The sequence below is a fragment of the Pseudorca crassidens genome, chromosome 13 (genome assembly GCF_039906515.1).
Source record: "Pseudorca crassidens isolate mPseCra1 chromosome 13, mPseCra1.hap1, whole genome shotgun sequence".
Classification (NCBI taxonomy): Eukaryota; Metazoa; Chordata; class Mammalia; order Artiodactyla; family Delphinidae; genus Pseudorca; species Pseudorca crassidens.
The window spans coordinates 21,661,755-21,685,760 of record NC_090308.1 but is presented as its reverse complement, the minus strand read 5'-3'; the positions used below and the strand labels follow the sequence as shown (position 1 = coordinate 21,685,760).

The 24,006-nt window shown below is 39.4% G+C and overlaps 1 protein-coding gene across 8 annotated transcripts in view; it reads right to left on the bottom strand.

The window, feature by feature from the left end:
* HIVEP2 (HIVEP zinc finger 2) overlaps positions 1–24,006 on the bottom strand; it is a 193,004-nt gene that overhangs the window by 14,985 nt on the left and 154,013 nt on the right. For all 8 annotated transcript variants that reach the window (XM_067701902.1, XM_067701900.1, XM_067701903.1 and 5 more), the window contains 4 exons: positions 18,464–18,558; positions 12,548–12,592; positions 6,291–11,846; positions 5,102–5,256 (listed from right to left, as the gene is read on the bottom strand). In XM_067701902.1, coding sequence (XP_067558003.1) covers positions 5,102–5,256; positions 6,291–11,459 — 5,324 coding nt within the window. In that variant the 5' untranslated portion in view covers positions 11,460–11,846; positions 12,548–12,592; positions 18,464–18,558. The remainder of the gene's footprint in view (positions 1–5,101; positions 5,257–6,290; positions 11,847–12,547; positions 12,593–18,463; positions 18,559–24,006) is intronic.

The window sequence follows — 24,006 nt, the reverse complement described above, 5'->3', positions numbered from 1 at the left end:
TAAAAATTAAAAGGAAAAAAGAATTAATGGATTTAAAAAATAATTAAAAGGTATGTTTAATTAAATTACTAAGTCTATGAATTAAATAGTAATAAGAAACATACACACTTAAAAATTTGGTCAGTAATACTTTTTTTTTTGAACTTATCACTTTGCAATCGGCAAAATAAGAGATGGTAACACACTTCTTGGAATAAACAGCTGATTACCACCAGGCAGAAGATGGATCACAGATTAAGGAATGATATCAATTACAGGAAAAAATCTGTAAAATATACAAACACATGGAGGCTAAACAATACACTGCTTAATAACCAAGAGATCACTGAAGAAATCAAAGAGGAAATGAAAAAATACCTAGAAACAAATGACAATGAAAACATGATGACCCAAAACCTATGGGAGGCAGCAAAAGCAGTTCTAAGAGGGAAGTTTATAGCAATACAATCTTACCTCAAGAAACAAGAAAGATCTCAAATAAACAACCTAACCTTACACCTAAAGCAATTAGAGAAAGAAGAACAAAAAAAAACCCCAAAGTTAGCAGAAGGAAAGAAATCATAAAGATCAGATCAGAAATAAATGAAAAAGAAATGAAGGAAACAATAGCAAAGATCAATAAAACTAAAAGCTGCTTCTTTGAGAAGATAAAATTGACAAACCATTAGGCAGAAAAAAAGGGAGAAGACTCAAATTAATAGAATTAGAAATGAAAAAGGAGAAGTAATAACTGACACTGCAGAAATACAAAGGATCATGAGAGATTACTACAAGCAACTATATGCCAATAAAATGGACAACCTGGAAGAAAAGGACAAATTCTTAGAAAAACACAACCTCCTGAAACTGAACCAGGAAGAAATAGAAAATATAAACAGACCAATCACAAGCACTGAAACTGAGACTGTGATTAAAAATCCTCCAACAAACAAAAGCCCAGGACCAGAAGGCTTCACAGGCAAATTCTATCAAACATTTAGAGAAGAGCTAACACCTATCCTTCTCAAACTCTTCCAAAATATAGCAGAGGGAGGAACACCCCCAAACTCATTCTATGAGGCCACCATCACCCTGATACCAAAACCAGACAAAGATGTCACAAAGAAAGAAAACTACAGGCCAATATCACTGATGAACATACATGCAAATATCCTCAACCAAATACTAGCAAACAGAATCCAACAGCACATTAAAGGGATCATCCACCATGATCAAGTGGGGTTTATTCCAGGAATGCAAGGATTCTTCAATATATGCAAATCAATCAATGTGATACACCATATTAACAAATTGAAGGATAAAAACCATATGATCATCTCAATAGATGCAGAAAAAGCTTTTGATAAATTCAACACCCATTTATGATAAAAACCCTCTAGAAAATAGGCATAGAGGGAACTTACCTCAACAAAATAAAGGCCATACATGACAAACCCACAGCCAACATCATTCTCAATGGTGAAAAACGGAAACCATTTCCACTAAGATCAGGAACAAGACAAGGCTGCCCACTCTCACCACTATTATTCAACATAGTTTTGGAAGTTTTAGCTACAGCAATCAGAGAAGAAAAAGAAATAAAAGGAATCCAAATCAGAAAAGAAGAAGTAAAGGTGCCACTGTTTGCAGATGACATGATCCTATACATAGAGAATCCTAAAGATGCTACCAGAAAACTACTAGAGCTAATCAATGAATTTGGTAAAGTAGCAGGATACAAAATTAATGCACAGAAATCTCTTGAATTCCTACACACTAATGATGAAAAATCTGAAAGAGAAATTAAGGAAACACCCCATTTACCATTGCAACAAAAAGAATAAAATACCTAGGAATAAACCTGACTAAGGAGACAAAAGACCTGTATGCAGAAAACTGTATGACACTGATGAAAGAAATTAAAGATAATACAAACGGATGGAGAGATATACCATGTTCTTGGACTGGAAGAATCAACATTGTGAAAATGCCTATACTACCCAAAGCAATCTACAGATTCAATGCAATCCCTATCAAACTACCAATGGCATTTTTCACAGAAGTAGAACAAAATATTTCACAATTTCTATGGAAACACAAAAGACTCCGAATAGCCAAACCAATCTTGAGGAAGAAAAACGGAGCTGGAGGAATCAGGCTCCCAGACTTCAGACTATTCTACAAAGCTACAGTAATCAAGACAGCATGGTACTGGCACAAAAACAGAAATATAGATCAATGGAACAGGATAGAAAGCCCAGAGATAAACCCACACACATATGGTCACTTTATTTTTGATAAAGGAGGGAAGAATATACAATGGAGAAAAGACAGCCTCTTCCATAAGTGGTGCGGGGAAAACTGGACAGCTACATGGAAAAGAGTGAAATTAGAACACTCCCTAACACCATACACAAAAATAAACTCAAAATGGATTAAAGACCTAAATGTAAGGCCAGACACTATAAAACTCTTAGAGGAAAACATAGGCAGAACACTCTATGACATAAATCACAGTAAGATCCTTTTTGACCCACCTCCTAGATAAATGGAAATAAAAACAAAAATAAACAAATGGGACCTAATGAAACTTCAAAGCTTTTGCACAGCAAAGGAAACCATAAACAAGACCAAAAGACAACCCTCAGAATGGGAGAAGATATTTGCAAATGAAGCAGCTGACAAAGGATTAATCTCCAAAATTTACAAGCAGCTCATGCAGCTCAATAACAAAAAACCAAACAACCCAATCCAAAAATGGGCAGAAGACCTAAATAGACATTTCTCCAAAGAAGATATACAGATTGCCAACAAACACATGAAAGGATGCTCAACATCACTAATTATCAGAGAAAGGCAAATCAAAACTACCATGAGGTATCACCTCACACCAGTCAGAATGGCCATCATCAAGAAATCTACAAACAATAAATGCTGGAGAGGGTGTGGAGAAAAGGGAACCCTCTTGCACTGTTGGTGAGAATGTAAACTGATACAGCCACTATGGAGAACAGTATGGACGTTCCTTTAAAAACTAAAAATAGAACTACCACACGACCCAGCAATTCCACTACTGGGCATATACCCTGAGAAAACCACAATTCAAAAACAGTCATGTAGCACGATGTTCACTGTAGCTCTATTTACAATAGCCAGGACATGGAAGCAACCTAAGTGTCCATCGACAGATTAATGAATAAAGAAGATGTGTCACATATATACAATGGAATATTACTCAGCCCTAAAACGAAACGAAATTGAGTTATTTGTAGTGAGGTGAATGGATGTAGAGTCTGTCATACAGAGTGAAGTAAGTCAGAAACAGAAAAACAAATACCGTAAGCTAACACATATATATGGAATCTAAAAATATATATATATATATATATATATATATATATATATGTATGTATATAGTTCTGAAGAACCTAGGGGCAGGGCAGGAATAAAGATGCAGACGTAGAGAATGGACTTGAGGACTTATATATACTACCAAATGTAAAATAGATAGCTTGTGGGAAGCAGCCACATAGCACAGGGAGATCAGCTTGGGTGCTTTGTGACCACCTAGAGGGGTGGGATAGGGAGGGTGGGAGGGAGACGCAAGAGGGAGGGGATATGGGTATATATGTATATGTATAACTGATTCACTTTGTTATAAAGCAGAAACTAACACAGCATTGTAAAGCAATTATACTGCAATAAAGATGTTTAAAAAAAAAAAAAGAATGAGTGGGACATAGCCCATAACGTTGGACAGTGAAATGAGGAGAAAATTAAATATGGCCCAATCCTTTTGGATCATCAAAACACAGCAATAAAATGTTCACATATGCTTTTTCATTTGTGTCCTTCGTTAGTGGAGATGGGCTCCCCAAATCATACAGTCACTGTGAAAGTCTCGCTAATCTAGTACAAGTGCGCTGTTATGAAGAAGACTGATGAATGTAAGCGTTGATTCAGTCACAGAGATCACTCAGTCTCTATAAAGATAAAATCTCTATTTCTCTTGTTTGTGTTAAAAGATGAGGAATGTGAAAAAATACTGAGACAAGCTTCATGGCTACAAACAGCTGCGGCTTTAGTGGTGACAGTACTAGGCATTCATCCAAGGGGGTCAACCTTACCAGGGAACCAACTTTGATAAACCATCTCCAAACTGGTAAATCTATGTGAGAAACTGATACTTCATATCACCAACCACTCAACATTTTAGAGTCAAACAGATAACATTATTTTGTTCTCCAAATATAATTAGAATAAAATCATGCTCATGGAAATATGTAGATTATAGATCTGTTGCAAAGATAAGGTAGACACATCACCATCCCCAAATGTGGTTAACATCCTTTAAAATTTTAAAGCAGAAGTCTGGGCTTTTTCTCCCCTGTGACTAGATTTAAGACACCTTTCTATCAAAATCTAAAACTGGACATTACACATACATGCAGTGTTTCTTAACTAGATAGACAACAAAATCATTGAACCTTATTACTTGAGTTTCTGCAACTCAGAATGCAACACTTAAAAAGAAATTCCTAAAGACAGAGAAACTGTCACAGACCAGAGAAGTTTGGGGAAACATGACAACTAAATGCGAAGTGGTGCCCTGGCTTGGATACTAGAACAGAAAGAGGGTTTTGAAGGAACTGGTGAAATCCCAATAAGGTCTGGACTTTACGTAATAATAAAAACAATAAAATAAAACTAGTTTCTAGGTTTATACATAAGTGTGCATGACTGCATTTTTGTAAGCACAGAATAAAAATATGTCCATTACTAACACAACAAATGCCTATCAAAGTAATACCAAAGAATGAACAAACTTAGACAATATCAAGAGTCCAGCAATTTAGTCGATTTCATATGGAATTAGAGGTATGAAAATTTAAGGCAGAAGTTCGAACCATATACAATAGGGACATTTTCATTAAAAGCAAGTCATGAAAGCAAGGGCACGAGCTCATTATCTATTACCAGACAGACTTCAGAAATGTGTATAGAAAAAGGAATTTGCTTTATGCTTCAGACCAGAGGAGATACGACTTTTCCATGCAGACACTCAGGACCATTTATGCTGAATTTAATGGAATACTTTACATTTGCACATGTGTTTCCTTACCCTCCTTCAAAGATTTTAATTCGAATGGGCTCAGCTTGTTTGGATCCAATATCCTTATCTCCATGAATATCTCCTTTCCCTCTTTCCTTTAAGATACTTCCCATTAGTTTCCTTTCTAGCTTGCTGCCAAATAAAAAGGTCGCATCAGGTTTCATCTGTAGGCCAAAAAGAGAGAATCATTTCGTATGCATTCCCTAAGACACAGAGGAAGCGCACACATCCCACTCTTCCATGATCTCTGAAAATCAGCCTAAACTCCATGCTAAAAGGCCATAGGCTGGCTACATAAAATAAGGGACAACAGGGATAAAATCAGAAAAGATGACAGTTTCTACAGAATAAATTCAACATTCTGTTAAAAAAAAACCCAACAAGACCCCACTAGCACGTACACTGTACAACACTAATAACAATGTTAAAAACATGTTCTGTTTTTGGAAGTAGCAATTCAAGCAATCTCTATGCGTGTAGAAAATATTCTCAAAAATTATTAAGGAGAAATGGTAACTGAAGTGAGTAAATATATTTTATATTTTATTTATTATATATTTTTGTTTAAGACCTCCATGTACCTCTTTATTAATTTAGCATAAATTCCAAAGTGGCCCTTATTAATATTTTTATAATCCTACATGTAAGGCAATAATTGTTCATGTAGGAACGAACCTGCTAATCCCTTGGAAAAATGAGTTTTGAGAGAAATATATTAAAAATAAATTTTAATAAAACAATAGCCAATGGGAACAACCCCTCCCTCAGAAGTTCACAAAGTTCAGTTCTAACACCCGGCAGCCTCCTTCCTGATCTTTCCTCTCCTGTGTCCACTCCCTGTTCTATGTCCTCATTTCACAATTTCCTGAAGTCCTCACATCAAAGGAAAGTTGGTCTGCTAGGTCACTAACACAGGTTGGAATGGAGAGAAACTCCAAGGAATTAGCCCCTGCGGTGGAATTTCACTGCACCCGGCTGAGGAGATACTTTGTGCTTGGTACTTTCCTAAGTACTGACTGGTACTGACCCCTCATAACTAAGTTCAGGGTCAATGGGTAAGGCCCGTTTGCAGAGGACCCCCTCCCCAGCTCTGGTCTTCATTTTACTTGTATGTTTTTTTCCGTACGTCCTTCACTACGTATTCTGCTCAGCAATCAAATCCACAACACAGAGTGCTTTCAGAAACAATATTTGTTACCTGAGCAAACTGCTTCCAAGCACTTGATGATGTAAGCTTGCCGGCTCCAGGCCTGTGCATAGCGGCCAGGGTATAAATTTCTGCGGTGATTTTTTGCTTGGACCTCAGAAGAGCCAGCGTGGTCTTGGTGTTCAATCCTGATGGGTTTGGGTTACAGGAACTAATGCACCATGAAGCATATACCGAGGATTTGAAGGTGGCCTGTTGCACGTAATTGGGTTTTGTATAATTCAAGAAGCACCAACTCACAGTCGTTGTTGTCCGCAGACTGGGGAACTGCAGAATCTGCTGGAAATCTACCACGTCCGTGAAAAGAAGAGTCGAATTTGCCACTTTCCCGCTTGGGTCGGACGCTCTGGGGACCAGCACGCCAGCAGGCAGCTTCTGGCCCTTCCCTTGCTCTTCCAGCTGACTGTCCCCGGGTGGCAATGAGGAAGTCTGCGGGCTCATGCTCATATCAGACGCCGTCTCGTCAATGTCTAACTCATCTGAGGACTCTTTGCTTTCAGAAGGCCCACTGGACTTCTGCCCCAGAGCGGGTGCCCTGGAGCTTGGAGGGAAGGGCTCCCTCAAGGGCACGCTGGCGGACGGGTGGTCTTGAGATGAGGAGGGGGACAGCGAGGAGAAGGACGATGACGCTGACGGCAAGCCATCCTTTGGCTCAGAAGCACAGCCCTGTCGAACCAGCTGGGGCTTCTGTGGGCGGGAGAGATCCTTTTTGATGTCTGAGTTGGTCAGCTCCACGGCGCTAAGCTCCTCCACGATCTGTCCATACATCTTTTCTTCCTTGACCCTTTTCTGCTGCTTTGTTTCCATGAAGAGTTCCAAGCTGCTGGCTGGAGAAAGCATCCGCTTGCTGCCTCCCAGGGTGGCGACGCTGTCAGAGGTGGAAGGTAAACATAAGGGGATAGAGGATTCCAAGCCAAGGGGTATGGTCTGAGGTACTTTCCAGATGGGGCACTTTTCCAAGCCTGCGTGCTGCCCCAACACCTGGGCAATGTTAAATCCTATCCCTTGCATGGCCGGGTTGGTTACCAGTGTTCTTTGGGTCACATTCTCGTCGACTTTGCATATGACAATGGCAGGGCTGTTCTGCCCAAGCATCTGAGAAATGCTTGTGTACATGACACTCCCATAGGACGGTACGTGGGTCTGGATCCTAACAGGAACCACTGTTCCTGGTAAGGACTGTAAAGGCCCAGCGTTTGCTGAGGTGAACTCTTCTTGAAGAACCTGCTCGGAGGGAGTATCTGTTGACTTGGTGCTCTCCCCTGACGGAAACTTTGGAAGAAGGTTCTTGGAGTGTAGCCCTGATGTTCCTGAATAACCCGGGTAGGTTTGCTCTTTCGTGTGCGCATAATCAGCGGATTTCTTTCCAGTGTGCTCCGCCACAGGCTCCAAGGGGTAGCTGGGGTGAACTTCTGCCTGGAAAGAAGGCTTTCCATAGTTCTTTGGAGCGTGCGGAGCCAGGGGATGGGGGAAGTGTGCCTGCCACCAGGGGGGCTGCTGAGCTGGGAAATGAACCATACAGACGGTAGGATATTGGAACTGAAACAAGGTGTTCTGGATTGGAGAGAACGGAAGAGTCTCTTGATGTGGAAATAAATGTGGCTGTTCAGTCAAGTGCTTGCTTGGAATATAGGATGTCGGTTGTATGAAGGGATTTCTCAGAGACTCCTGACTATCCAGGTGCATGATCTGTTGCTGGGCCAGGTGGAGTGGTCCTGAGCTCAGCTGGGCACAAGGACCCACCACCTGCTTCCCTGGGTCCTCTGCCTGAAGGGCAGGAAGCACAGAGCACGGGGCGTGGTGCCACGTGGCCCTGAGGCTGCCGTGCAGATGTTCTAGCTGTTCCTGCTTTACGCTCAGATCCGCGGCGGCCTCCCCCTGGGCGATCTCGGGAGAGCCACTGAAGGAAGCCTGCCGCACCAGAAAGCATTTCTTCCTCTCCCGGGATGGGGACAATGCGGATGCCGACGCCCCTGCCACCGGAGCATGGGACAGATTCCCATAATCGAATGATTTGCTCCGAATTTCTGGGACTTCCGTTGGGTGGGGACAAGGCATCTGCTCGGACGAGCAGCGTCGCATCTCCTTTTGGTGGTGGTGGCCGGGGACGGACAACGAGTACGAACCAGCAGGGACCGTCAAAAACTCTGAGTGCTTCCCAAACTCATCCGGCTTGGGAGGTGCCGCAAGCTTCATGGTTTCTTCTCTTTCGAAAGACATGGAGAAACTGGAGCTGTGCGACAAGTTACTTTCCTGACTGGGGCTGCGGGAGAGGCCGGTGCCTGTGGATTCAAAGCTGGATTCCCCGGAGGAGTGCTCCATATCCGCGAGCCGCAAACGCTTCTTTTTGGGCGGCAGCTTCTCGGCCGGGAGCTGGGAGAGGGTCTCACTTCTCTGGGGCCACTGAAATTCCTCCACCGGCTTTTCTGCCTCTTTACTCTGGGCCTCCTTCTCCTTCTCTGGCTTGTCAGGCTCCTCGGTCACGCGGATCTCGGGGACCTGGATGTTGTGCTGACGCACGAGGCGGGGCTGCGCGTGGTAGGGCGGCTGCGCGACCTGCTGCGAAGGGGATGGCTTCCCCCCGCCTTCCGTGGTCTCCCCGGGCGGAGCCCACTCTGGGCTCACCGGGGCTTCTGAGATCTCACTGTCACAGGTCTCGGAAGGTGACGAGGCTTTCTCCTGGGCGCTAGCGGCGAGTTCAGCGGACTCGGACCTCTCAAATGAATTGGGGCGGCTCAGCGAGTTCGTGTGCTGAATCACAGAGATCACATTGCCGGGAGGCTTCCTGCCCCCTCCGTCTGACGGCTTGTCTGAATCAGCAGCTGCGGGTGACTCCTCTGACCCAAGCGATGGACTTCCAGATTGCAGCGGGGGTCGACACGGGTCAAAGCGCTCCGAGTGACCATGAGAAGGGTTTTCCTGTCCCGTCAGGCCGAATCCACTCCTGGCTCCTTCCTGCATCTGCAATTTGGGCTCGAAATCTGAAGTCGCGATGCCCAGGGGCGTGCTGACGACGCTACTGCAGATCATCGGGGTGTCCTCCTCGTCCCCTACACTCTTCTCTTTCCGGCGTTTTCGATTTTCACAAGTAGTTCCAAACATGGTTGGCACTCCCTGCAATGGCACCGAGGGATCCATGAAATACTCTCCGCCGTGTTTCAAGGGGCTGATGCAGGAAACATCCCTGTAGCTCTGCTTCGGTGTCTCAGAATCCTCCCACTTCTTATAGGGTTTCCGACAGACATCATAGTCATACCCAACCCTGTCCCCAGGAATCAATTTCTTTTCCTTCAAGGATGGACCCGTGATGCTCTTTGACATCCTGCCATGGTGTTCTGCTTCCACGTGCCCCTCCTGTACCGAAGGCAGCTCAAAAGCCGCTTGTCTTCTTAACATGCGCTGAGGGGGTATTCCTACAGTCCCTGGATAGAACACATCATCAGAACCAGTCATCCGTTCATCAAATGAGTGACTTCCTCTCAAAGAAGGAGGAAGACTTAAATTCGTTGCTGAAGAAGTTGGCATTGAGTTGCTTCTAATAAGGGGTGAAGAGTCAACAGGAGCTTCTAGGAGAACTGGGCTGCTGCCTTGGAAACTGGCTGGATAAAGTTTTCCTTCATTCCTGATAGATGATGGAATAGTCTGGGACTGTCTTGACTCGCTGTTGAATTTAGTGGATTTCAGCATGCTTGTCTGACTGGGGTCGATCTCTCCCTTGCTTGGGATCAGCTGTGAAACAGGATCTTCAAACATCTTGACATCTAACCTGGTGTTAACGTGAGGTAATGAGTCCATGGTGCCCTTCCTACCCATCGTGGCGCGCTCCTGACTTGTGGTTGTAACACTGAGTGTATTTCTCGGACTAAGCCGACAGTATTTTCCAAAGATGATTTCTTCATAAGACTTTGCATTTGTGTTTGGAGGGCTTATCTGCTGCTCTGCACTTTCTGAGCGGGAAAAGTAACCAGAGTCAGTGCTTCCTTTACTGTGCGGGCTCAGAAGGTTTAGAGATGGCTCAGAATCTTGTCCTTTTTTCTCTGACAGTCTTAGTGCAAGTTTCTGTTTAACTGTGTGAGAGTCATCAGCCTTAGTATTTAAAGACGGGTTTGGTAGCATATCAGTGCCAATATACTGAGAGCTTTCATTAGGTAAAGGAATCCCGCTTTTGGGGATAATCAAAATCGGCACCTTCATCGGACCTCCCAGTGATTCTTCCAGTGACCCATGATAGACACCTCTGCTGGCGATATCCAGCGGCATGGGTGGGCCGGGACTCATTTTGTCAGAAGCCTCCACAAACAAAGAACTCTCCTCATCTGTGTCTGTACTCTGTTCACCGTCTGAATGTATTTCTGCTTCTACGTCAATAAAACCGGCCTCTAGGTCCAATTTAGATACAGCTGACTCTGTGAAAGGGACTAATCCTGCCTTAATTGCATGGGCATGTGACTTCCTGTGCTTGTACAAATTGCTCTTTGTCTTGAAAGAGAAACCACAAGGTATACATGGATATGGCCGCTCACCAGTATGGGACCTGATGTGTTTTTTCAATACGCTGGGTTTGGCACATGCCCTGCTGCAGTAAGGGCAAATGTACTTGCCGGGCTTTTTGGGTTTGTGCTCTTTTTTGTGAGCATCTTCCGACTGTTCGATACTTTTCTGGGAGTATTGGCTATAAGCAGGGTTCAGACTTGAAATCTTTTTTCTAGGATAACCACCACTGTGGCCGTGTATAGGAAAGGAAAATAAGTCCTCGGAGGCAACAGATGGCAAAGGGCCAGGGAAAAGCCATGGAGGGCCTTCAAGGCTCTGATGTGGCTTGTTGCTGTGCATGACCCCCTGTGGCAATGAGTGCTGAGGGAAAGAGAGGGAATGTTGGCATGAATAAGGACTCAGACGGTGCGGTGGGTATTGCTTCTCTGTGACTTGCTGTGCCACTTCGCTAGGTGAGGCCAGTTTCCCAGAACCAAAGAGTTGTGCTGATGCTGTGTTTCCGATATGCTCAGGATCTATTTGTGGTTGTTGCTGTCCTTCTTGACTGCCAAAAGTGCTCATCTTAATAACAGCTGATTGTTCCTGTCTCCATCTACCTGATGCTTTATCAGTTTCTCCAGACCTTGAGGTAGCTTTTTGTCCTAGAGCTGTGTCCCCAGTGTCCATTTTGTTACACAAGGTCTCAAGTGCTAGTTCGCTTGAAAGCCGTGCAGACTCATGGAGTGTCTTCAAAGCTGCGCCTTTCAAAGCTTGCTTGCTTCCATGTTCCAGGGTGTCTGCAAACTTGCTGAGTGTTCCTTCTCTTTGGAACCTTCCACACCCACACCGTAGTCTATGGGCATTAGATGGTAATGTCCTTGGACCAGGGCTATAACACAGTTCTCTCCATTGTAGAAATGTCCATCCAAAAGATAAGTGCAAATCTATAAAGATCTCTTATGGCATTTGAATATTTTCAACTAGGGTGAACTTGGGGTGATGAATATTCTAGGAGAAATTTTGCCCATCAACTAGAGCAAAGTTCAGTTGCCAGTTTCACTAAGATAAAATGGTCTGAAAGAGAACGAAACACAAAGAGATTGTCATAGTAGTTATCAAGCAAGAAACCAAAACCGTTCCTAAATAAACAGCCTGAAATTGGATAAATTGAAATGTTTTTTACTCCAAGAAAACCTTTTTATGGTTGTTACATTAATCCCACAATGAAAGGGTATTCATTGCAAACAGCATTAAGTCATAAGCATAAATCTCCTCAATGCTTAACTTTTGGTCATCCTTTTAAATACCCCTTAATTTTGGTCAGAAAAGCATTTAAAGGAAAACTTTTGATACATGTTATTTATAAAATCATAAGATTTTTAAAAGGCTTCATTAAAATAAATTTAGAGCTATTTCTAACCAAGTTTTATGACTTACATGCTAAGTGTACTACATATTTCTCTATATAGATATATTTCATAGGTTAATATAAAATATATGTTAAATATATAATATAATTTATAAGTATATAATACAACAGTTAATATAAAATGTCATATGTATTCTATGTAATGTTAATAAAAATATAGATATATTTTACAGTTTAAAATTGGTGATTAGGAGTGATTAGAGCTAGACTAAACCTATAAGAATCAAAGATTGTCACAGAACTTTGGAAAAGGCAGAAAAGTGCATCTAAATAAAATAGTTATAAAACCTTCATAATGTGGACAACAAAACATATTTTGGGGACAATTAGAAAATATAATGATTACCTGAATGGTTTAGAGTTCTCATGGGCATGATTGTCTTGACGCTTCCTGGGTAGAAAATAAATGCAGTTAGGAAAGATTGTTCCATTAAACTACAACATTGTTGTATGCAAATGTCAATTTAACGTTCATTATATGTAGGGCTCACAATGTTATGTGCTCTAAAAAATCAGCAGGTAACTGCTTTAGAAAACACTGAACTAAAGCAGTAAACCTAATACTGATTGTCACTGTGTCCAAAAACAACTCAAGGAGAAAAAAATTTTTTAAACTTCAGATTCATATTTTCTAAGATATAAGATTAATATATTAAAACATCTTAGACTTTTGACACAATAAGCCTGGTTCTAGTTCTTTAGATATTAAAAAGTTGAGAATAGTGGGTTTTTAAAAAATTCAACCTATAGGTTTAAACATTTAAATGTATAAATATCCTTTTCAGGAAATTTGCATGACAGCAAAGTGAAGGAGTCCTCCAGATGACTGTGAATGGCTCAGGAAAACTTGACAACTTAGAAACTATCAGATTTTAAGTGAATACTCAATTTCCATAAGGGAATGGCCAATGTCGTACCCAGAGGATTCTGAGAACTTCAATGCTCAACTCTATCAATTATGACGATAGCTGAGGTACTTCCTTGATAGGCAATGTAGCAGTGCTTATCAAAGTAAGAACGCTCATACCCTTTGGATCAGAAATTCCATTGCTGGAAATGTATCCTCATGGATGTACACAAATGCACAAAGTTATATGTACAAGGATTAAGTCAGTCATAAACTCAGCCATTAAAAAAAAAGTAAGTATAGCTATAAGTACTAATATAAAAGCTCATTCAGGAGATAGTAACATTAGATGTGAAAAAAAAAGTTTATTGCACCCTAGAATGTATTTTATAATCCCATTTGTGTAAAAGAAAAACAAGCAATAAACAGAAAATTTCTGCAAGAATGCCAACCAGCTTTTACATTGGTTAAATCACATAAATGGAGCCAGGGAGTCAGAAGAACGGACACAGGAAGGGATTTCTACTTTTAACCTTATGATTTTTGGTAATCTTTATTTTTGCTTATTTTTTTAACCCGGGCATGTTCACATTTTAAATAAAATACTGGTTAAGAAAAAGGATGCCACCATGTAAACGTACTGTATTTTTCCAAACTAAAACTCAAATACTGATTTTATTTCCATGACCAATTTGGTCCCTAATATAGAATGCTACTTTGATGATGATAGTAGTTGCACTTAGAAAGGGTGGAAAACATGGAAATTCCCACAGGAACAATAAATCTTTTGGATGAGAAATCAGAAGCCCCCGCGTATTTGTAGCAAGGTATCTATAATCAAAAAGTCTTTCTGCTAATAGCCATGAAGCACAGTAGGTTTGTAAAGCAGTTGTCAGAAAACTAAACAACAAGCATATTAACTTTGGTTTGCTAAAAAGTTTTATTATTGAATTACATTTTTCCCCATACAGTGATTTTCCTATGAATCCCTCTATGGGTAAAGAGGCAAACACTGAAGGAGAAGTGATGGCTTTGTTAGACTTCAATGCAAATAAGAAGAATAAGCATCGTTAAGCCCAAATTGGCTGAATTTTTGTTTAATGAACTACATACTTGAGGTTCATGTAGACACAACCTCTGTCAGACCTTTAGAGGTAACACCCTCCAAAATGGAAGTACAGTGTATTTCCAATTCAAGTCAGAAACTTTTGCACATCTTTCCTTAATTCAGAGTCAGAGCTTGAACTGAATAACTTCTAGGTTGCTTTTCATATTTATTATCTTATCATGGTATTGATCTATGTATGCAGTTCTGTTGATGGTGATAACAAGGATGATGACTGCTATTTACTGTGTGCTTATTACATGCACTGGTAGAGTTATACTGGTATAGAGCTTCATGACGGTCCTACGCCACAGGTGTTATTACCCATACATACAGTTGAGGATGATACTTAGGGTCAGAACCAGAATCAAATCCAGGTTTGGCAGACCGCCAAGGCTAAGGGGTCTCACCTCCCCAACTAGCACCTGCCTCCCCCAGCTCCACTGCTAAGTTTTATCACAATGTAAAATAATACATCTTCAAGAACATTTTCTCCTAAATATTTTCACTTGACTCCAATACTTCCAATGCTTGAATATTTCATGGTCCTGGGAGAATATTTGAGTTTTGTATGGATTTCAAACAAACCCATAGTGTAAATGATGTTCAAAATCTTTATATTAAAGTATTAATGAAGACAGCTCCTCGTGAGAACATGATTAATTCTCATGACATACAACTGTTTTACTTTGTTCTTTGAGACGCATTACTTTTAAGGAAAGTAAGAACCTCACAAGTGAAAATTAAGCATATGGTCACTTCCCATTCCTTGGTTTACATAAAATATATAATTTTGCTTAAAACACGGACTTCAAGTTAAACATGTACATAAAATTTTATAAAAAACAGGCCTGGGATACTATATTTAATAATTAAATAGAATGTAGTGTTTTCATTTAGCAACAAAGCAATAACTTTTTAAATCAGATTTAATTTTTATGGTTTATAGTAAAAAATTAAAACTATTACACCCTAAACCAGACATATACAATTCTTATTCACTAAGGACATATCATAAAAAGAGAATCACCAAATAAACTTCAAGGAAAAGCAATAATATTTTGCTATTAAAGAACAGATCAGAGACGAAGAAAAGCGATTTACATAAAATTCAAAAGTAGACAATTAATGGTCAGAACAAAAATTATCTACAATAGTTATTTAATTTTTGATGGGTTTAAATTTTAGAAAAGGGCTCGTCAAAAAAGTCACGCCTACAATTTTATTTAAAAAAATCAATGTTGCTGATCTTAACAGAAGACCGTCCTGTACTCCAATAGCATTTATTATCCAGAAAATGTTTTAAAATTCACAGCTTTGATCCCAGTAGAAAATGACAATTATGCAAATAGCTTTGGTCAGGAAAACCTCCTCCTTCTAAATTTCTATGACAAACCTGCCTAAGATGTCCTACCATTTCATCATGAAATTAGATAAACCCAGTGCCATGCTCCCTACTGCTGTTCAGAGAAGAGCTTCTGTCCTTCTGTCTGAGCTGGAGATCCCAGAAGTATCAGGGACACCTCTGGTCTACATTCCTCTGAACTACAGTGTCTAACTTTTCACTTCAGTGAAAGGCTTAATTAAGAATATTACTAGGGAATTGGAAATCACTCCTATTTCACATGAACCCTTTACATGAGATTTTAAACATATCTGAGCATATACTATTCTCTCCAACACCATCCTTGGACAGCCTTCAACTAACTTCTATCCATAAAATCACTCTCCTTCTTGGAGTTTCTGAGGCGTATAGAAAGGCAGATTGGAGAAAACAGGAGTAATGGGTCCTTTGGGATACTGGTTCATATTCATGAACCAATAAGAACATGGACTCTTTTCATTAATCTCTTGTCTTCAGTTGCTTTATCTTGGAAACTGAAAAAAATTCTGCAGTGCAGACTGTTGGCACCATAGATCTATTCCTGGGCATGGCATGTCTGTCTAGTATTCAAAGTCTCTTTGCTGCTCTCCTCAACTTACACTTAGGGAAAAAAATTCACTTGAAAATCCACAAGGCTTTCAAAGTTTAAGCCAAAGTTTGATAATGACATTTGTCTTTTTTTGCTAGGTGATACTTTTACTTAGCCATCTTACTCTACCAACAATGGCGTAAATTCCTGGGCTTGTGCTGTATTACTTAAATGTATGAAAATGCTTATAAGATAGGGAAATATTTTCCTTGGATCTCAGAATATTATTATAAACCATCAAATGTATTATTGTATATACCTGCAATTTTACCAAAATTTTATCAATAAAGATCTACTTGGAGCTATAAAGAGCCATGGTAATGTGGTTCATTACAGCTACATTACTTCTCTATGATTGTGTAGATTCATTTCATTTTTCATACTCTGTGTGTTAAAAGTAAATCTCTGGTTTTCCCAATTGATTGATATGTCTAAAAATGCAATATTCGAGCAATCCTCACATGAAAAGAAAACAGCCAGTTATCATTTCCTTCTCTGAGATTTCTTTATATGGTAACCAAACCCGCGCAAATTCATTGTTGGCATCCATTGCCAACCAAGGAACGGTATTCCAAACACAGCTTCACATTGACATTTAAGATTTTCCCTAATGCCTTTGAGTGCTCTGAAAGGAGTAGGATATTTTGCAAGAGGATATGACTTTTGGCTTTCCTGTGGATGACGCTCCAGCCCATAGGAGTCCTTCGGTTGGTAAAGAAAGGCAGGCATTGTCTAGCAGGCTCAGTGCATTTTTCAGAGGGGGGTGATATTGAAAAAGACACTACCCTCTGCGTGGCTATTTCAGTGGTAATGGAAATAAGGGAATTGAGCAGAAGAAAAGAAAATGATATTACTTGGAAGAGTTGCCATTTTTCTAAAAGTGTGCCCACTCCCTTGGCCACGCTTCAGTCCCACTCAAATAAATCTGGCACCCAGTTAAGTAATTTCCTCAGACAGGCCCTGAAAGGAAAGGCACAGAAACAGCCTCCCTTATAGACCTCCACAGAGGTCTCTTCAGGATAACAGCTGGGTGGGATTGGCAGAAGGGCAGCCTAGCTCTGCAGATGAATAAAGGCCTACAGTATCCAGGGCTGTCAATCTGGGACCTTTTGCTTAGAAAAACACTATCTCAGAAAAAAACTTTACCTCAGGAAATTAATCATTACTTGAGTGGTGGCAAAAGTCAAGTGAGCATTAAATAATAACATCCTAGATAATAATGGTATAAAATGATGGGCAACAAACACTACTTCTCTGCTTCCAATGTTTTAATAATAAAACATTTCAAACAAATTAAAATGGTTATTTGGGTTTTTGTTGTTGAGAATTAGGTGGTATTACACGTGTAAAAAAATATATGTCTTCTGATAGCAATTACTAGACAAAAAGCTAGAGGCCATTTCCATATATTTGCTTTCAAAATGCCATAGATCAACTACAAAATATTTTAGGAAATACATGAGCATCTCGGAGCACCGTTGCTTTAATGCTGACGGACCCACAAGTCACTACCACATATGAGTACCGGATGAAGGAAACAAGGGTCTACCGAAAAACCATGACCAGTGCCAGAGCCCAGCTGAATACTGACTTATTTACACAGGATGATTAAAAAAAGGCACCTTCCTGAGAGCCAAATTCATTATAAATGCTTCTTTTATTAGTAAAAACTCCCATAACAACCTTAGTTCTCCCTAAACGGAGCAAGTCGCCAGTATAAGGAGGATACTGTATATGATACAAAACCCTGCCAAACAATTCAGAGAACTTCTGGAGAAAAGTAAAGAGATTGTGATGATCACCCTCTAATTGGACATACATTAAAATCTAATTTGACATCTAAAGCCTAATGGAAAACTGAACTATATTTTTTCCATGTTGGCTACAATGAGTGCAGATAGTTGTATAGTTTGCATATCTGTTCAGAGTATTTGTGACTTATTTTGACTCTAGCATGCTAATTTTAATATTTTGTCATAAATTTTTCTTGGCAATTTTTTTACAATTGTGATTTTGCTCTTCTGGTGCAACGTGTCCCCATTCTATAACAAACGTTATTAGGATTTACTACATAGAATTTTGCATGAAAGTAAACTGTGCCAGAAAGAAATTCTCTTAAATGAGGCTATCTCAATTAAGCAAATTATAATTAAAACCGGACTATTATGAAAAACAAAACAAAACCTTCACTATATTTCTCTCCAAATAGCATATACCTTGTTTCTTCCCAGACTGGAAGACAAAGTAAATTCACATACTGGTGTGCAGTAAGTTAAAACTGCTTTTCAAGTTCAATGTAAAAACAATAGAATAAAACAATAAATTTTAGTTATTAACCTGTTATCCTCGTATCAAAAAACTGCATCATAACCGTCTTTGCTATCCACGATGCCAACTCTCTCCACAGGAACTCATGCACAACTTCTGGGAATCTAAAAGATGAACAAGAAGATTTTTTAAATGATGACACTTGTAGTGAATTTAACAGACATGCTTATTCTTCACTCATAGAAATGCCTTCCATGAGAAAAGAAAATCTGGAACTGGATCTCTCGAGAAGACTTTTTCTTTCAAGAAAAAATTTCCTTTCTTTTCACATAGTTTAAATCTTTTGAATAAGTACTTGCATTATAAAAGAATTGTCTGTAACAGCAAACGTGGAAGCAATTTGGAAAATAATGCTAGAGTTAAAACGATGTATTGGAACTAGAAATTATGCCACTGCAATCCACGATACAATTCTGTCTTAAAGCTGAGATTCCCACAAAACTTCTTTTGGTGCATCAGCAACTAAACTCCACAGGATGAAGAACCTCATAGAAAATTCTTTTCTATAGTTTATTTCAGTAATGTTATGTTCTGTGCTAAAATTAATTTCTAAAATAGGAAGCCAAAACCAACCAAAGTAAAATCCTGAGACATAACAAACTCTGGAAAGTAACAAAGAAAGGAACTTTCTCATACTTAGAATTAATTTATTCAAGTCTGATCCAAAAAAAAAAAAAAGCATAGAAGGTCAGTCAAACTACTTAATCCAAATAGATTAATCAGTCAACTATCTTAAGATGGTTTATCTCCTGGTAAAAAAGGCCCATATAAAAATATTACTACATATCCATAGATATCTATTGTATATTTGTCCATTTTTAAAAACATTGCTCTTTCTTTCAGACAAGTTGTGTTTCATAGGAAGGACTAAAGCATCAAGACAGGACAGTTAAAATGTGCCTTAATCTACTACCACGTCATGTGAATGTTCAAAATGCTTAAAGGAAGCAGTTAGCTTTCATTTTCTCCTCCTTTCTGCACATCACTGCAGTAGCACTTCAGGACACCCTGTGCACTTTGCAACATGAATCATTATAAGCAAGTAGGCCCACTCGGTTCCTCAAAAGACACAAAAGGTGCAAAAATAGCTTCTGCAATTGAAGCAAGAACCACGTCAGCAGCCAGATGAATGTGGGTGGTCAGATAAGATTCTGTTGCTGCAAAGGGCAAATTATTAAGTGAAAGCTAGATTTATTTTCTTTTTTAACTTTGTTCTTCTTGCCTCATATCAACCATTTGCTGGCACTTAAATGACTCTTGACAAGCTCTACCATTCTCAAAATTGAAAGCTTCATCAAAGACAAAGAACATGATTGATTAAACACTGAGAGAATAGTGGTGGGGTCCTTCATATATATATATATATGATAATTAACCACATCCATATTAACAAACAAAAGAGCACCTCTTTTGGAAAAAAAAAATCAAGTCAAAATGCTAAAGAAACAAAACAAAACTGTACGTTAGCAACACGACCTAAGCTAAAGTAAAGCATGGCATCTCGCAGATAAAAAAGAATAAATCAGGGCTTCCCTGGTGGCACTGTGGTTGAGAGTCCGCCTGCCGATGCAGGGGACACAGGTTCGTGCCCCGGTCTGGGAAGATCCCACATGCAGCGGAGCGGCTGGCCTGTGAGCCATGGCTGCTAAGCCTGCGCGTCCGGAGCCTGTGCTCCGCAACGGGAGAGGCCACAGCAGTGAGAGGCCCGCATACCACAAAAAAAAAAAAAAAAAAAAAAGAATAAATCACTGAGCTATTTTGCACTCTGAACAGAATTCACCCAAGACATAAATGGGCCAAGATTCTATAGATACAGCTATTTATAGGGAACAACAACTTGCAGTATTCAGTGACTACCTATGATTGGCAGTCCCACAGTCATTGAACTAAGCCTTAAAAGAGAAAAGGAGAACTTAATCCTCAGAAGGCTAGCACTGACACCCACTCCTTCCAGCTGTGCTGCAAATATAGACAAGCACCCAACCATTCCCTAACCCAGAAACCATCATTTCTACCAACAGCTTCCACAGGCAAAAGAGAGCACGTAAGTCCTCCAGACAAGCTGTGTCAGGGGCAGTGTTCCCAGTTCCGACTCTACTTTTCCAGTCTTAATCTCCAGGACTATGGCTCCTGGAAATAGAAAATAGTTGTCTCATGATATGCACATATATCTGGAATTTTAGATTTAGAAGATCCCTCTTTTCACTCACTCAGAGGATTTGAAAATTGTTTCTGTTGTCTGGATTACTATGCATGACCTCTTCAATGATTGGTTTTCCCTTGAAGAACAAAAAAGCGGTGGTCGTAATGTTGTACTTATATTTTACCTCACAGAAACTTCCAGGTAATTAGTGTGATTTTAAAGCAAAGATCTAAATGATATTAACATGAAAGATGTGACACCAAGTTTGGGGATTTTGCACAAATCATTTTGTTGCAGTTGAATTAGTAGTGGCCTCTACAAGGGAGGTAATTCTTGTTACTATTAAAATAAAGACATAGAGATAACCATCTCAGAAATTTGTTTTTGCATTAATTTTAATTGAGTTTTTGTGCCTCAGTTTCTTCATCAAAATAAAAGAAAAATATTTCCTCAAACAGTTCTTGAGAATTTGGTATTATAACTCATGCTTATGTTTCCTAGAAATCAGCAGTTCATATAGCATACTTTTTAAACAATGGAATAAAGGAAAGAGAGACTTTTCATTTTTTTAAACTTTACTTTTAGGTTTTTAGATTCATAAGAAATCACTATGCAATGAAAACTTAATATTCAATAAAATTAACAAGTTTTCAGAAAATTGTGTTAACAGATCTTGTTAAATATCCCCAAGTCATTTAAAATTCATTCCTAAATATGAGGTGAAAATTATCCTTCACTTTACTAACAAAGTAAAGACTGATTTTTCTGTTGTCTGCAGGTTTATAGGAGAGTGCCTTTAAAATATTTTCCAATACTCCATCTACTATTTGTAACAAACACTTGGAAAGTTTAAGCATTATTGTTTCTCAGTCTTTCCATTTTTAGAAAAATAATCCTTGGCATTAGATATTTATTCTTGGATGCTTACAGGTTATTATTACTAAGCTAAGCAAAGGTCATGTTGAGCTACGATTAGATAAGTAGGTAGGTAGATAGAAGATAGATAGGCAGAGACAGATTTTTTAAAAAATATCCATTGTTGGTAAGATTCTTTATTATTTCATTTCTCTATTCTTCCAAATTATTTTAAGACAAGTTATGGTTTAATGGTTTACTACGGTTAAGGCTTTATTGGCAAACTTCTCACGCAAATATAAGTGCCTCTCATCACTCCTTTTACTGAGGTTAAACACATACAAACTAGATCATAATTTCAGTAGAAAAGCCAATAAGATATTCCAGTTACACTTTGGATGAGAGTTGTCACAATTAAAAGTAATAATTATGTGCATCAACTCTATGGGAAAAGTGGCAAATAGGACCTGGAAACAAGATATGATCTTTATAGTTCTTAGTTAAAAGGAACATTTAAAAGAATGAACACCACTCTACATATACTAGAGAAGAGATACTTCTTTTATAGAAGGGAGTAGAAGGGATTCAAAAGCACTAGGTAAAGATGGGAGGAGAGTACTGAAAGATAAATGCACGCTCAAGACACATTTTATCAGGGCTTCCCTGGTGGCGCAGTGGTTAAGAATCTGCCTTCCAATGCAGGGGACACGGGTTCGAACCCTGGTCCGGGAAGATCCCACATGCCACGGAGCAACTTAGCCCGTGTGCCACAACTACTGAGCCTGCGCTCTAGAGCCAACGAGCCACAACTACTGAAGCCTGGGCACCTAGAGCCCGTGCTCCACAACAAGAGAAGCCACCGCAATGAGAAGCCCATGCACCGTAACGAAGATCTCTGCAAATAGAGAAAGCCCACACGCAGCAATGAAGACCCAACACAGCCAAAAATAAAAATAAATAAAAATTTAAAAAAAAAGAAAAAAAGATACACTTTATCAAAGTGTACCAAAAGAGGCAGCTTTTCCCTGCTACAAAAAAAGACTCTAAATGGGGTCACTGTTCCACCTGGAGTACCTGGAGGGGCAAGGTAAGAGGCACTTAGGAGGTGGTAGAGAAGGCAGTTATAGGCTGGGAAGATACACACAAACACATACACACACACACATACAACACACGCACACAAACCCTGATCAGTATGATGATTTGATTATAAGCTCAGAGCTTTAGAAACATTTATGATATGAAGGTAAATGTTGGGATTGAGTTCGGAATGTAAAGAAGATGAAAAAGGGTTAAAGAGATACAAGTAGGAATGGGAAAGAGTGTTAATCTGGGAGCATGGGGCAATTCATTGCTGGGACAACTAAGTAGAAGGCTTTGAAAAGTCAAAAGTGTGTCTGGGAAAAAGGAGTTTTCACAAGAGGAGGATGGGGCAAACTGAGTCAAAATTCGCCTACTCTGCCATTTTGTTTAGGGTTCCGGTTCTGGAAACTGCCGTAAAAATGATCTTAGAGCTACCTTTGGTCTATTGCCACTTCTCAGCAGGTCCTCAGTGCTGGAGCACAGAAAAGATACAAAATAAAAGCACTGAGTAAATTAGAACTACTAAAAGCACAAAAAAGTAGGTACATGTGAATTAGTGATTGTAACTTAAGCCTCCTTAACTAGGGTTTCTGACTATTTTATGATACTTTTAGAAACTTATAGAATGTCCATATTTGTCAGAAAATGAGCTAAGTTTACAAAATACAAAAATGGAAAAGGCAAGCTCTATAGTTAAGAGCTCAGAGCCTAGAAGGGAAACATTTGTGAACAAATAAGTGCAACAAAGTGTTTTAGGCACTTTGAGAAAAATATAAACGCAGTACAGGGGGAGCACAAACAAGGAAGTGGCCAACCCTACCAAAAGAAGTAGAAAAGGCTTTAGAGAGGCAGTGATACTGAGTAAGTCTTTAAAGAAAACTATGTGTGCTAATATACTAAAGTCCACAGTTCTCAGTGTTAGATTTAGAGATAAATACATTTATCAGATGAAATAAAAACATAAGACTATCATTCCTGAGTTGCATACACTTTATTTTAGTGTGGTGAAAGGTTGGTTCATGGGGAAGCTTAGGAATAAGGTGAATGTTCTAGTTAATACAACCTTGTTGTTAGGTAAAGACGACAGAGAAATAATTTTTGTTTTAACATCTGCTAGTGATTATTTTCCAAAGTACATTAGCCTTCTCCTTGAGTTAATTATAGTTTCCTGAACATAATTTAATCTTTCTTTGATGATTCAGGATCGTATAGTGCTCTCTGCTCCGTACTCTGCATCTGGACTGTGATTGTCTGGTACTGGCAATGCGAACTTCTCCCCCACGTGTATTCTTAAACACATGTCAAGTTTTCTAAGATCAGGGTTGTAACTGAGATTTTTTTTTTTCCTGACCACATATTTGACATCAGACTAACTTATTTTAGGAGCAAATATATAACCATCCACTTCTATCACAATTACTTGTTGAGCTTATTCTAAATCATATAGGGAGTATTTAGTATTGTGAAAGAT